Here is a 15,800-nt window from a genome sequence, read left to right as displayed (position 1 = left end):
CTGTCTGACTGCGTGCGTCTGTCTGTCTGTCTGCGTGCGTCTGTCTGTCTGCGTGCGTCTGTCAGTCTGTCTGCGTGCGTCTGTCAGTCTGTCTGCGTGCGTCTGTCAGTCTGTCTGCGTGCGTCTGTCAGTCTGTCTGCGTGCGTCTGTCAGTCTGTCTGTCCGTCCATCTGTCCGTGTGCCTGTCTGTCTGTCTGTCTGCGTGCGTGCGTCCGTCCGTCTGGAGATGGAGGCCAGGAGCCCTTTATTCTGCTCAGCTACACATATGGAAGGGCTGTGCCTAAGAAGTCACTGTGGAGAAAAACAGATAAAAACTGTGAGTTCAGCAGTGTTTATATAAAACACAGAGCGGCACTAAAACACTGACACACACACACAGTTAGAGCAGCATACCTCAAGATGTGTGGCAGTTCTGGGCTTCTGTAGATGAACTTGTGCTTGAAGCCAAGGCTCATGGGAAAGGGGACAAACTGCACCTTGTGCCCATTCAGGCTTGTGGACTGGGCTGCGATGTTGTACAGCTGGGGGGGGGGGACAGTGGAATTATGCGACTGGCACATTTTGGGTGAAGTTCCCTGCTGAACAATGGGAGCTGTGTTTATGGGGACGTTAGTGACAGTGTTCTTTAAAAACAGTGGATTTGGGCAGCAGATGAAGAAGCTTGATGTGTTCATGCACACTCACAGACACACACGCACATGCAGACACATAGGTTTGCAATTATATCTTTGTAGGAACCTTCCATTCATTTCTATGGGGAAAACTCTCCAGTCATTTCTACGGGCATAACTCTAATCCTAACTACAACAAGCCTCTACCCTTGTGAACAGATGACTCTAGGTACGTTTGATGGGTCGTGAGATGGAGAGTTGTAATAGCGATCCAAGCACCAACCTTCTTGCCGAGGTGGAAGGGTACAACACCATCATCTTCTGCATGGAGAATGAGCACTGGACAGGAGATGTGCAGCATGCTGGAGGGAACAACGTCACATGTCTGTTAGCCCAGGGGTGACCTCTGGAGACACGGTCAGCACATGGTTCAAGCACTCGGGAGGGGTGGTAATGTCCCTTAGGGCCTCCCCAGAATCAGCCTGCTACTTGGTTCAGTAGTTATGATTGTGTGTGTGTGTGTCAGGTAGTCCACTGGCCTAAGAGCAGCCCTTCTGTCTAGTGGAGTAGTTATCATAAGTGCACAGAGACAGACAAAGGTGGAGAATGAAGATGCCAACCTACTTTTCGTCGCTGGCAAACCGAATATCGTTGGCTGTTATGGCATCCAGGAAGAACCAGTCGAAGCCGGGCAGGAATCTGTAAACCTGGCATGAGAAAAGAAGATACCTTAAGACACAAACTCAGCGTGACCTGTTCTAGCTGAGGGTCAGGTAAGCGGGACCCCAGACACACAGGCTTATATGACACAGAGGATTGCTTGCTGGCTCAGAGCGAAGGCCATTGGGGTGTGGCAGACAGACGGTTTGAGATGGCTTGCCATGGAGAAAGGGTGGCTTTTGGCCTCCTCCCGTATGTTGGTGAACGGAGACTCCAAGATCATGGCGTCCGGCGGGGTCCCTGAAACAAAACGGCCATTTGGTCACCAGCAGCCAAAAACCAGATGCGGTGAAACCTCCAGCTGTCCCGCCGCCCCAAAAGATCACAGATCCCCCTTGATAACAGTCAGGATTCATTCTGAAGACCTGGGTTCACGGGAGACCTAAAGTTGGCAGCGTGAAAAATTCAACTCCAGGGAACTCAAGACGATACCGGAGATGAGCCTCACCGGCTAACTTTGTTCCACTGCTTCTGCATCAGTGTCTGGTTACACCGGCCCTTCTTCGAACCCGTTTCTAAGTGACCTTACGGCTGACCTATGTGCCGCACCACACCCACGAGGCCAAACAACGGAGGACTTGCTCACCTTTGTCAATTTCAAAAGAAACATGAAAGTTTAACGACCATAATTTCACAGCCTACTGCGTGATCGTTGGGTTAGAAAATGGCAGACAAACATGCTGGTTACAGTGATCCTGCCCTTGCATTTGAATATACTGTCCTTGCCAAACGCCCCACCCTCATAGAGCTTGTCTGTAACCTGAGGTATGACAGGCAGTACATGGTACCATAAAGGGGTAGTCCTCTTAACCTGACCCACAAAGATTCTGATAAGGGGCCCAATCTAGCGCCACTAACATACCACTGGTCTATCTTTGCAACATGGTTAAAAAATTGTCCTGTACATCAATGCTGCTGGAATGTTTCATTGAGTGGTTGACCTCCCATCTCCAAGAAGGCCCACATGGGCCCTGAATCCATGTCACATCTCAGTCATTATACACTCATGCCACACACTTACCTTTGTCACACAGATGACGGACCAGGTTTGTAGCAACCCTGGAAAAGAGAAATGGACACATCTCATTGGTCAAATGAGTCAGCCTTGCTGTGACGCAGGATCAGCCCCCCCTGCCCACTCACCCCGTGCCCAATGAGTGGCCCCAGATATAAAGTGACTTCTCCCCAATCCTCTTCTTCACCCACTGATAGAGGAAGAGTGCATCTGCGGTCATGCCTTTTTCCGAGGGGGTGCCCTCCGAGTCACCCCACCCTGAAAGAACAAACACAGTGTCACTAATACGATGCTGCCCCCCCCCCCCACCCCTGAAGGGCCTGATGATGCTAAACACGAGCCGTCTCTCCGTTCACACACTAACACTCACAGTCACCCATGTCACTCTAAAATATAACAATGATGCTCTTACCTCTATAGTCGAACGAAACCACATGAAAGCCCAATGAACTGAGGACCTTGGGGGGGCAGAAAATATTCTCTTTACACAGAGTATATTATTTCAATGTACTTAAATAGGACCACCCGCCCAGCAAAGCAATTAGCAGAAGATTAGACAAGTATGTACCTTATAGAGCTGGACTCTGTGGTCTCCCCCCCTGCAAGAGGCAGAAGCAACGTGTGAACAGGAAATTTAGGAAAATAACAGGAGTGTGTCTCAGAAGATGCTTTCCCACCACAGGAATCTTTTTCAGGAACCAGGAGCTTCTGTTGCATTCCCACCACAGAAGATTGATCTGATTGTAGCTCATCTGAAGCAGTTCCTGAACCTTTTTTAGTCCCTACTCCAGAGTAGGTCCTTTTCACTGGGGTGGGGTTTAAAGTGATAAACTTTGCTGATCGGTTGACAAGCACCGGCGCTAACTTGGAAGTTAGGTGGAGTACGGGGAAAAGAGACAGAAGTAGTGGTAAAAAAATTGAGCAGATGGATCTTTTTGTATTCAGTTACATTTAATGTATTAATGAATACTTTTGTACTTGAGTCTCCATATTTCTGCATCGGAAAATTTAACCAATACTCTTCTGTCTAATATTGCTGGTGCTGACAGTGAAATTTGCCAGTGCTTATCAGTGGAATAATGTTACATTGTTTTATATTTTGTGGAAAACAAAAGATTGATTTGCTGGTGAGATTTAATAATGAATTATGAACATGTTGCGGGCCGCATAAATAAAATATAAAGAAATATGGAATTTGTCCCGAGTTTTAAGACCATGCAAGTTTTTTTTTTTGCATCTCCAATGCTTATTTAGGATATAGGTCCCAGTTCCTGTAGTACAGTAAGAAAGTGACACACTAAAGTGGCCAGAAGCTACAGAAGGTTCCTGTTGAGATGACCAAGGAACTCGGAACAAGGAACCAGGTTCCTGGACTTTGGTGTGAAAGGGAGCTGAGTGAACCAGGGGGTGCGTAGGGCTGGGTGTCGACGCACACGAGGCTGAGGCGTGTCTGGAAATTTCAAAAAGCAGATCGAGCGTGAGATCGAGGTATACGTGTGGGAGGGGGCGCTACCAAGGGGACAATGGAGTGTGTCAAAAAAAAATGACCAGTGCCCACAGCTGCCCGAAAATGAGTGCTGGAAATATCAACAGGCCTGCAGTAGATCAAGTGTGGTGGGGAAGGGGCTGGGCCTACCTGGTCCCAGCATTGCCATGCAGGTACAGGATGACTGGGTGCGAAGACTGGAAGGTGCCCTCGAACCACTGCAAGTCTTGTCCCTGTGCGTCCTTCCAGAGCTGGGCGGGGACCGTGTGCCTGGTGGGGGGTGCGGGTGGGGAGGGGTACTTTCAGCCATGAGGTGCGTTTACAACATTCAGCACATCGTTCACTGAACAGAGCAATAAGCTGAAACACATTGAGACCATCAGCATCCTCATGTCATCCTAATCTGACTCTGTGTCCCCATCCATGGTGTAGGACCCCTGATGGTAGAAGGGTTTTTCGTTGGAGTCCGTCCTTCCCATACTCATTGACTGTGTATCCCACATGGTCATAACCCCAGGTGACCCCGCGTACCCCTGAAATGCAGCGGCCCCTTGTAGGCCATGAGCTGTGTACCAGTTTGCTCTGACTCTTCCAGAACTCCCGCAACCCCTGGTCCACTCACCACGTGCCGATATTGACCCTGTCCTCAGGCTGCAGGTAGAAGTTACAGGTGTGGTTCAGGCCCTGGTCCTGCGGCCTCTTCAGGTCGATGAAATAGGGCACCCGCACTGCAGGGAAAAGGCGCCGTGGTGACCAGCATCAGCCGGCACACAGTCAGACCGCCATCTAAGTGTCTGCTTACAAAACTATTTCTGAAACCTTAATTGAACATCAGGCCAAGTGCTTTATCCATTGTAGCATCAGAAAAACATATGATAAGAGCACTGGAAGGGGACAAAGGAGATTAGCTTCCAAGGGCTGTCTGACTGCTGAAAATGACCTCTGGCCGGTCAGGAGGCAACGTGACACTGAAGAAGCAAAGGAACTCTGCAAGGGGAAGTTAGATAAACAGGGGCTCATGTGACTGGCAGGCTTCCCCCAGAATTCAGTGGTGGTGCATTATAAATAAGCCCACCGCCTTGACTGCATCCTCACCTCACTGAGCATGCTCATCGAGGGCCGCCCTTCAGCTCCCGAACACCTGTGTTTTAGGTCACTGCAGTAATTACCAGTCCCTGCGGATGCAGGGCAGTGCACCCCTCAGTGAGAAATGGCACCACCCCCCACCCCCTGTGGTTCTCTGGGATCGGTCACCATGGTGCCCTGGCTGAGATGAGCACAGCAACGCACCCATAACGTGATGCCAGATTGTAGCCGCAGCCATTTACCGATGAGACATAGATGCGTTTACCAATGAAATTTTACAGATGAACTCGCGGCTGTCATTGCTATGGTGATATCATTGTGGTCAGCTTTTTAATATTCAAAGACAATGCAGAGAATATTTCCACCCACTGTCCAGTTGAGCCATTTTAATTTCTGTCTGGGACAGATGAGCATCCAGCAAGGCAGAGCCACCTCTGGGGCTGGGGGCCTTTCTTATGACACCAGACAAAGGTTAATTATGTGTTTATCTGTGTTACCGGAAATACATTTTTGTCTCAAGGTTACTTTTTCAAAAACAGACACGGGCACATCATTTTTCATAAATGGCAAAATGTAACTGGGACAGTGTGATACTCTCTGGGTTAGGATGTGTGCCGGAGATCAGAAGGTCGCTGGTTCAAATCCCAGGGTTGGCACAGTCCTGGGGGTTGGCTGACCCTGCTTTCTTAATTGTACATCACTTTGGATAAAAGTATCGGCTAAATAAATATGGTCTGACCATCACTACCAAAGCATAAACACATAGACAGACAACTACAAATCAAAACAGAGAGGGGAGTGTAAATGTCTAAGATGTTTGTAAAGATCCGGTAAAACAAGTTTTGCTGCTCCTGCTTCGTCTGACTCACTGTCCAAAGCAAACCGGTGTTTGGGCTGACGGATAAAGCCCACTTTTGTTATCATGCAACTCGAGATGCTACCACCATCCCGACCGTCCCCAAGTCAAAGCTAAGAGAGAAATGGGGAGCCCTCAGTGCTCAGCGTCTCAGCGAGCAGAGCAGCATGTGACACTTTCCCAGGACATTTAGGCATTAGAGGAATAGCCCAAGTCATTTTCATTTGTTCTCTCTACATAAACAAATAACAGAACTAAATGTCGCATGACTGAGCCGAGTGACCAGCAAAGATTGCCGGCTGCTGAACGGGAAGTACGCAAAATGCTTGGATTCTGGCTGCTTGTTATTAAAAGTTTGTTCATTCCAAGCTCAAACCCCAGCAGACTCACTCCATTCTGAGAGTTATTCCCTCCACTGACCAACCAAAGCCGGCATCAGCTGGGGGGGCGGGGCCAGAGAGGACCTCTTCTCCCCACCCTGCACCTGCCCAGGGCCGTGTGGCATTTCCACTCCTCACATGTCCCCTTATTTTCTCTCACTTTTGTGAACTTGAAACTACCCATGTGACCTCATGCTGACGCAGGGATCGCCGCATGCATCAGATACATGGGTTCAGCTCAGCATCCTAGAGAGCAGGGCTGAGCGCTGGGGGGCATGCGGCCCATAGGGAAAGACCGGCAGATGGGCGACTGCGGCGCGAACTGCTCATTCGCAGAGACGGCCAATCAGCAATGAGCAAAAATCTTGCAACGCTGTAGCACCCCTGTGCTCCGACATTAAGTTCAAGAAATGAGAGTTGATTAAAATAGGAAATGAAACACTAGATCATCTCCGGGTGGTGCTTAAAAGAAGCGTTCGTTCCTCATCAGGACACGGATGCGTGACGTGAAGTTTACTTACCGAAATTTAAGAAGACCAGTTTTGCCTGAATGGATGGGCAGAGCTTGACGAGGATGGGAATGGCTAAGTATATGAACAGCAGCCAGAGAAGGATCCGCTTCAGCCGGGGGATCATGCCGGACCTGCAGCATACAGACACAGACACACAGCAGGTCAGGGGCCGGCCGGCATGCGTGCTCCTAGTGACTCCTAGTGACTCCTAGTGCCTCCTTCTGACATGATGCACACACTCCGCCGGTAAACCTTTGATTCTTGTTCTTTGAAATGGTGCCAGCATGTCTGAAAAAGGCTCATGGAACCATGATTCAGTTCAGTTTCATTGCCTGCCTCCTGACACAGTGAGTCTGGCAGGGGGGGGGGGGGCACGTAGACAGGACGACGGGCTGCCTTGACAATGACGGAAGACCCCGGCCAGATGCCAAGGTTTAACCCTGATGACGAGCACCCTCCCACTTCGTGGCCTGCTGACTGATACCCCTGAGGACGAGACCAGGGAGCCTCCTTCCCCTAGGAAACAGGCATCCACTGACCACCCTCGCCGTGTGAGATAATAGATGCCGAATGGGGAAGCCGGTTGCCTCCCCGTGTTTCACTACCATACGGCTGTGCATGGGGGGATTCTCACTTTTCCTGCATGTGGAAATAGAAATGGCCCACCTTGCCCACCTGGAGTGCTGTCCTACAGCCCATGCGCTCCCTGAGGGACAGACCTCCTACTGCTCACACGAGGATGCCACATTTCCCCCAAATGAAGGCCAACTGGAACTCTCCCTCGTTCCATGGCAGCAATTACGTTCTCCCCACTTCTAGAACAATGAAAAAAAGGCTCCAGCCATGCTGCTGTCCAGTCATTTTGGCTCGATTCGGCATGTTTATCAACAATTAAAGCATTCAAATTCCAAATCACCTTCACCGTTTGAAGAGAAATAAACACAATGTCCTCTCATACATTCAGATCAGTGAACCCACAGAAAGAGTCCGAATGCAGCCCAACTTGAAGAGGCTGTATGACAGATCTGCTTCAAACAAAAGAAGGCCAAGGAGAAGCCATTTTGTTTATGTATTGACATACTAACCAGAAACAAGCAGGCAGGACATCAAAACTAAAGGCAACACTTTAGTAGTCAGTTACGACTATTACATTTTTTTCTTCCCATTCAAAACATCCAAGAATTCCAGTTTACTTGGAGATAACTGATTTCTTGTTCAGCCCACAGTTGAAAACAACAATTCAAAAGCAATAGACGTAAACAAGAATGTAAAAGGAATGTAAATAAGCATGTGAGAAATGTTTCAAAAACTGTCAAGTGCTTGCTAGTGTCTTTGTCATTAATGACATTTAAGCGATGTCATTTAACAATGCCTTCCCCAGTGTTTTCGGGGTTGCTAGGTAACAGCTAGTGACTGCCGTATGAGCCAAATAAACCTTTTTTAGATGACACAACCCCAAACAGTTGGGTTTGGCCCAAGGATTAAGTGACTAAGTGATTTTGATTGGTAAAAAAAACATGTTTCCTTCATTACATAAATTGTTATATGCAACACAAATTAAGTAGAGTACTAGATTAAAACAACAAGACCACAGATTTTCACACTACAGTATGTGGGTCCCAGGCAGTCGCAGAGACTCTATGCTAGAGCCCATCAGCCAGCAGAGCAGATTGGGTTGGGGGGGCAGGTGCAGATACACGGTTGAAGTGTTTCAGCAACCTACTGTCAGCATCTTTGCGGAGCAGCTTGATCACCCTGACAACCGGCGCATGTCACGCGTACCTGCCGCCCGCTGGCGGGGCTCATCCGATGCCAGAGTGTGGCGCCAGCAAGAGGCATGACCAGACAGTCACAGCCACAACCACCACACGGCTTTTAACATTCATTAGCTGCTCTGTGCATAGCTGACACACTGCCACGCCATTGGCTGGGGCTGTGCAGGCCCATTACGATCCCACAAATCAGAGACCACACTGGAAACACACCTTGACTATTCTGCTGATCACTTAAAGGTGAGCCGTTGATTCCTGTACAGGATCTCTTGGACAAAGAAATGTGTTGACAAAAGGATACATTTTGCAATGTGAATTCCTGGGTTTTTTCTTTTTGCAGTTGCTTTGTACAGAGCTGTCTAACCCTAAAACACTATGTATAACTCAGGGTATCTGTGGCAAAGAGCAGTGAGGCCAGGGTAAATGGTCAAAGGTCAACGTAAAACGACACAGTGCACTGTAATCAGGCTCTCAAAAGCTTCAGCTCCCTGCTACCCAGTGGCAGAGGAGACCCAGAGGGTTAGACAACAGCATGCCGGGGAAGCCCCATCTTCGGCATTACATCATTTCCTACACTGATGACTTTTGGTGTGCAAATTCAAACATTTGTCAAGATGACCTTAATCACTGAGCATTGTGGGAAAACTTAAATGTTACTAAGAAAAGTGTTTATCCTCTCCTCCTAGCCCAGTCACCCAGAACAGAACAAGGAAAAGTACGAAAGCCGTGGCACAACCGATGGGCAGCTGCGAACGAGCAATCAAAGCGACACACCCTCCAAGTGGACAGGAACAACTCTTCCACCTCCTGTAGGGCAGCATGGATCAAGGACAAAATCCTGAGCCAACAGGACACCATGGCACCACTCACTGTTAACGGTCACCATGCAGGTCCTGACCCAGGGTCTGCTACCTACTTATCGACTGAAGGAACGCTCCAGTGCCAGGGCCCGATGCAGATTTTAAAATTCTGATGACCCATAATATCAGTTACTATAATTGTATAAGGTTTAAAAAAATCACATGTATAAGGTTAAAATCACAAATAGCTTTAAATAGTGCTCTGCTGCCTGGTGTAATTTGTCAAGTTCAAACAAACAGCAAAAACTCTTTAAAACAGCTTTAAAATTTTAATATGAAACAAGCCAGCTTTACAAGTTAACCTGAAAACAAGTAAATAAGAATGTTGAGCTCTCAAAGAGCAAATGTTGTACTTTAAAAGCACCTTACAAATAAACCGTGTTCATACTTAAAAATAAAAAACAAAACACTTTTGAGACCTGTGTGATATAATGCAATATTTCCATTCATAGTCAATAGCCACTTATTTATGTGACTATTAGTACAGATTGTTATTGGAGCCCTTTCTGCATTTTTGGCTCCTTCATTATTCAGCATATGTGTTTTTCACTGTTTGTTGGTAGTCTTATCCTCTGCCCCTTTAGTGCCTGTTTTTGCATTAGTTAAGCGCAGTGTCCTTTTCCTCCCGGCTAGGCGTAGGAAAGGTAGAGTCTGTACGTCATGTAGATGTCCGTTTTTGCTTGTTGTTTTTGCTAAATTCTTCCCCGTCACTTGCTGTGTTTCAAATCACTGCAAATCAAACTAACATCGAAAACATTTTCCCCAGAGTCGTTACCACACTGACATAGTGGTGACTTGTAATATAGGAAGTATCTTCAGTGAGACAGCTCCTGACCTCATCATAAATGTATAAGGACACATTATTCATGGGTTTTCCATCAATGCCAATTAATTAGTATAACCTTAATTTCAGCTAGTTTTATTGACAACTGAGTGGTGGATCCCTAGTCAATACTGTGGGACACCAGAATGCAAGGACTAAGTGGCAAGTGTTCAACACACTGTGACACTGAGGTGTCACTAAACGCACCTGGGCTCCGCCCCCATTTCGCCACCCAAGAATGTAGACTGGGGGCATCATTTGTCAGGGGTAGATTGAAGTCTGTGTGGAGGGGGGACCCATATCACCTTAAGACAGAGACATCAGCAAGGACTTCAGGGGACTGATATCCCATAAGAATCTTTCAGAATTATGCTCGAGAGGGGTTGGCATCATGCCAGGCAGGTCGAACAATAGCTGAAATGTCACCTTGCTGATGACAAGCCGTCTTCCCGCAGGGGCCCGCGTGTAACAACCCGTGACAACTCAGCACTGTGCCACTGGTTCCTCTACTTCTCAAGCTCCCCAGAGGATGGGCGATTATCATGCGGGTGCGGCACGCTGCCTGCGAATGAGCGTGACAGCGTGACAGACTCCAGGGCCTGGAGTTCTGAGAAGGATGCCCATAAAAGTTAATGGCCTTTATCCTTAAAGACTTTCCTCTGCATTAGGCTTCAACATCCTCATTTGCAAAAGGCGTCAGCGTGAACCTAGAAATAGTGTGATGGCCAAGGATGTCCATTCAGATGGCCACTGCAGCAACACAGCCAAACGGCTCATGGAGCCTGTTATTAAAAGGCACAAAATAAGCCTGTCGGGCTGGACTTATCCTGACATGAGCGGGTGAGACATAGTGACTCAGACATGCTACGGAAAAGACTCACCACAGTCAGAGCGTCAAACATACTCCGGGGTTTCAGTTCTGCTTAAGAGGAGACTGCTCCCCTAAGGCGGTCATTAGCATGGGGAACTGCCAAAATCCTTTCTTCCAAAGCATCTATGCATTTAAAGGAACATTTCTCACAAGGATGCTGAAAAGGCAACATATACAAATGTCAGGCCTGTTAGATCAGAGGACCCAAACTGAATACCCCCTAGGCAAAGCCGCCTTCCTGGGGTTCAGGGAATCACCCTTGACCTCACCAATCTCCATAGGTTCAGCAGTACTAACATGGCATCATTACGCCACATCTTGGATAATGGATCCTGTAATTATCAACCAACAATGAAACCAGCCACATATTTAAGCCAACCATCCCCAGTCAGTGTGATGCATTGGGGAAGAAAAAAAAATTACAAGATTTTAGCTGGGCATTACTGCGCAAAGCTGACACCAGGAGGAGCAACATTTCTATACTCATCCCCAGCTTCATTACACTCCCGTCAGTGGTAACCTCATTCTGTCTCCAGCTCTCAGGAGTCCCGTGCTGTGCCTTGCCGCCTCTTCCTGTGGGATTACTCCCCCCCCCACTGCCTGAGATCAGCTTTGCGAGGTGACCGTGTCAAATCTCGACGGCCAGAAGGCTGCAGTGCCCTAATAAGGGTCAGCATTTAAGGTCAGACACACATGCTAATTAAGACTGGGCTCAAGTCTTAATTACAATTGTGCTGGAGAACTTGCCATGCACCCTGACAGGGAAGTGCAAGGTGGTACATTCAAAGCACAGATACTGAGGTTGGGCCAGTAACATAACCACTAAGTAACTTTTCCAATTATCAGGGAAACGAAGGGGGCTTATGTCCTCGCAGAGCCCTGCTTTATGACGATACAGTACAGCAGTGCCTTTTGGTCAGGCATACTTGTCTACGGCACCAAACTCATCACACAGAAACACCAGGGAGCTCTGATCTGCTGGAGATTCATTGCTGCGAGTCACTGAGCTTGAATGGGCCCTCAACCTGCACTGAAGCACTTCAGCCTTTGCCTTAATTGCGATCAATTCCATGACCTACTCAAGTTACCTTGGCTCTCCTGTCCTGCATCAACCTCCACAGCAGAGTACCAGCTGGAGACCATGTTTTGCAATGCCTAACCCCCACTCAGTTTTTAGCTTTCTGACATGACCAGTGGCTGCTGCTGGCTAAAAAAGATGAGGTAAGAAGATAATACATTTTACAATATTACAATAGTAAATTTTTCCAAAGAGGGAAAATGTTTCTTTAAATGACAAATGACCTCTATCACAACAATATCTTTGCATCCTTTCATTGGCTTTCACATGGATTCACAATACCCAATCCAAATATGCTGAGCACGACTTCTTTGGATGGTTCTCTTACACCAATTTCAACTTTGACAGGTTCAATCCCTATCATTTATAATCAGATTCATTCTTTGCCTTCTGAACCCTTAGACTCCTTAAAAGCTCTTTGGGTGGAGGATTTTGGGCAAATAAGACCTGAAGAGCTGTGGAGGGAAATTTGTTAGGCATGTACACCAATGTATCTATGCCTGACAGGGCACTATTCAACGCAAAACTCCTCACTGCATGTATTATACTAAAACTCAACTGCTTTTACTAAGATTTACAGAGGTTTATCTCCAGTATGTGACTGGTGTCAGCAATCTCCAGCACATTTGTTACATATGTCTTGGTCCTGTCCATCATTGTTTTATTATTGGACTGACATTTTTAAAACACTCTCAGAGGTACTTGGAGAAGAATTAGAACCAAATGTCTCAATGTTCCTATTTGGTGTCACTCCCCTTTTACCCTTGCTTCTTGCTTCTAAAAAGAATGTCATTGCTTTTGTCACGCTACTTGCTAGATAGCTAATTCTAATCGGAAGCTACCTGCACCTCCTTTTTATTCTTGTTGGATTAAAGATTTTATGCTATATCAGATTGGAAGAAAATAAGTTTACAGTTAGTGCTTCATTAAATAAGTTTAGGAAGATCTGGGGCTCCTTTCCCACATTATCTCCCTGTTCAACATGAGGCACACTGGTTAGAATGGTGGTGCTGGTAGTTGCTGATTGTCTGACTGAGGCATTCTTTTTTCCTATCTTTGTTGTTCATGTGTTACATTGTATATTGTGGTTTATTGCTTATTATCCCAAGGCTTTAAGTTATAATTCATGTGAATTAGAAGTTTGTTGTGTCATAATTCTAATCCTTTTGTCATTCACCCATTCTAAAAGTACATGCTGTAGTTGTATACATTTAACAGTTGGGGAGGCAAAGAAAATTGGTATTAGCTAGTGGCATGCAACAAATAAATTGATGGATGAATGGTTGGCTGGATGGATGTACAGATACTGACAAAATATTATTTAAGTTAACTAATGTTCAAGGGGCCCATTTGAACGTGTCCAGGTCTCACAGTAACCTGAGTGCCCTAGAGGCTGGTTCAGCACTGTATCAGAGGCTTGTAGGTTATGTTTTACCACACTATAAGTAGCACTCTTGGAGAAGGGAATTACTCACAAAATTCTCAGCATCTTAATAAATTATCTGGCCACCAAATTAATGGTCTGATTAAATATGTAGTTACGTAAGGTCTTTACTATAAACTGCCAGCCATAGGATTGCAAGACTGAAAGTTAGTCCCCTGCTGTCTTTCACTCTGTCCTCCATATCATTGAAAATGTCTTCACATTGCATCCCATTACAAAATGTTCAATAAAAATAATAAAAGTACAATGTTTAGTTTAGACAGTTGAAAAATGAGAAATGGAAAATCACTCTTCAGAAGGAGGTGCTTACTGTACTGTACATATCCCTGGAGATCCTCTGTTCACTAAATTTAAAAAAATAACCAAAACCTTTTTTTCCAGGTGGGGCTGTACCAGCATCACAGACAAAGGCTTCACAACGTGAAGGCTACAGTACTGAAAGGATCAGTGTTATTCTGAATATGCTCATGATAGATCAATGTTCAGATAATGACCCAGATGAGTCCACCAAAACACTTAGCAAAGGCGTAGGTAATACTCTTATCCCACTCCACCCCGATGAAAACGTGCTAATATCAGAAATCTTATCTTGGGTGTATTTAATGACGAGTGCTTTTTCGCTTATTAGATATGACAATGTTTCATTTGCTTCTGCTTTATAGTAAATTATAATCACCACCAAGACCCTCGTGTGCCCCGTTTCCAATAATTTCTATTCAGTTTTAATGAACGCTGTTGTCACTTTTAGATTTACATGATGCTTAGTGTAAATGCAAAAAAAAAAAACGCTATAATTGCAACAAGGAACTGTATTTAAAGGTACAATACTTACATCCCCAGCCAGAGTCGTTGGACCGCCAAAATACGTGGGCACTTCAGAACGAGGCAGCATTTTATATATATTGCGAAAGGATTTATCAGCTTCTTGACGATATCATTAAACACTGCGCTTACGCGAGTAACCGGTTGATAAGGCAATGACACATTTCGTATCCGGCAGCGAGAGCAAATGAACTTCTAAAGATAGAAAGGCAGAAAATGCGTAAAACATTTTTCTACGGCATAATTTAAAGACCCAAATCCCGTAATAGCATGGTTTCAATGAAATGTGCTATTTGGTATCTAAATATATGGGGCAAGTTTTACACGACGCAATAGCCAGCAGAAGTTAATTGCATTAACCCGTGAAAAGCGTGAGCGATTTTCTCTCCATTCTAGGTCCAGCCGCCTTACCTTCTTCTCCTCCCCATCTCCTTCTGCGAATCCAGATCCACCGGATCGAAGGCAGCTTCGGGTCCCTGGTCGCCTTCCCCTTTCGTCTGACAGTATTTCAGACCCCGACTTGTGTCCAGTAGCGTGTTAGTAAGGGAGCTGTCATGGTCCGCGGCAACAGAAGTATTCCGCTTTCGCATCCCTGCAATTTTAAGGAGCAACTAAGAAGCGAAAAGACACTATAAATTCAACAGAGATAATGATCTTTTTTAAAAAAACTGCGATTGTATGGTACGTGGGCGAGCGTTGAATAGTGCGGTAAGTGTTACAAGGGCAGCCGCGATGCTGCTGTTTCCTCCAGCAGCGCAGCTGACACTCAGCACTTCACTACATCGTTTCACAGGAATCCCGGTATCTGCAGAGACCAGCTGATCGTTGCGACCTTTCGCCCAAGTCTGCGCTTCGGCCAATCAGAGCCGATTCGCCGCCATTTTTGTGAGGGGCACAAGCGGCACTGCGGGGCTTCGGCTCGTAGGAAGTTACTGTGCTGCTTCCGCGAATTTAACGCAATGTATTATTGAGTGTTTGTTAGTTATATGGGTACAATAATATAAGACGTCAATAAAAACTCACTGTAGTACAAAAAGTACTGATTGTTTGCGAACTGTTTTGCTAAGTAGAAAATTACAGCAATTGTACATTCTATCAACATTCTGTAATCTCAATGATAAACCGACTGAATATCAGAGAAATATCTTCATACTGTGCTATTTTTCCTGTCTGTGTTGTCCCATGGTATTTCATACTCTACCCTAGCGATCCATAAATATTCACACTCCACGTAACACACAAGCCTTACCTTGTAGTCAGTCGATAAAGCAGATGAACACTCTGTGTACCTATATTATATTTAACTTAAAACAATATTTTAGAGAAACAATATAATATTACCCGTCAGTATGGCGGTTAATACATCGACTGATAACTGCTACTAATCGCGGTCATCAGTCCGTCACGAGTAATCGCTTCATTTTAGGGTTTTGGAATAACGCGGAGAGTTTGACAGAGTGGCTC

At 46.1% G+C, this 15,800-nt stretch overlaps 1 protein-coding gene across 2 annotated transcripts; it reads right to left on the bottom strand.

Moving 5' to 3' along the window:
- Positions 1-44: 44 nt before the first annotated feature.
- abhd12 (abhydrolase domain containing 12, lysophospholipase) lies at positions 45-15,798 on the bottom strand. 2 transcript variants are annotated; one of them, XM_023821449.2, is made up of 14 exons: positions 15,586-15,798; positions 14,748-14,928; positions 6,676-6,797; positions 4,455-4,560; positions 3,983-4,102; positions 2,915-2,945; positions 2,759-2,804; positions 2,475-2,604; positions 2,353-2,390; positions 1,492-1,571; positions 1,236-1,318; positions 895-973; positions 394-521; positions 45-291 (listed from the first exon to the last, which is right to left on the bottom strand). In XM_023821449.2, exons 2-14 carry the CDS (start codon positions 14,924-14,926, stop codon positions 258-260), a joined length of 1,176 nt encoding a protein of 391 aa, XP_023677217.1. In that variant the 5' UTR covers positions 14,927-14,928; positions 15,586-15,798; the 3' UTR covers positions 45-257. The 2 variants fall into 2 exon arrangements, with proteins under 2 accessions (XP_023677217.1, XP_023677216.1); XM_023821448.2 differs by lacking the exon at positions 15,586-15,798 and having other exon boundaries at positions 14,748-15,131.
- Positions 15,799-15,800: the final 2 nt, after the last annotated feature.

Source organism: Paramormyrops kingsleyae, chromosome 3, assembly GCF_048594095.1.
Source record: "Paramormyrops kingsleyae isolate MSU_618 chromosome 3, PKINGS_0.4, whole genome shotgun sequence".
Lineage (NCBI taxonomy): Eukaryota > Metazoa > Chordata > Actinopteri > Osteoglossiformes > Mormyridae > Paramormyrops > Paramormyrops kingsleyae.
Note: the sequence above shows the minus strand (reverse complement) of the source record. Positions and strands in the feature narration are given on the sequence as shown.

Bases quoted from the DNA above. Each gene is read 5' to 3' on its own strand.
- abhd12 (XM_023821449.2), bottom strand. From the start codon at position 14,926: ATGCGAAAGCGGAATACTTCTGTTGCCGCGGACCATGACAGCTCCCTT. The intron at 2,946-3,982 runs GTAGGCCCAGCC...TGCCTCTTGCAG, and splicing joins CATGGCAATGCTGGGACCAG to GGGGGGAGACCACAGAGTCC. The intron at 1,319-1,491 runs GCAAGCCATCTC...TTCTCATGCCAG, and splicing joins AAAGCCACCCTTTCTCCATG to GTTTACAGATTCCTGCCCGG.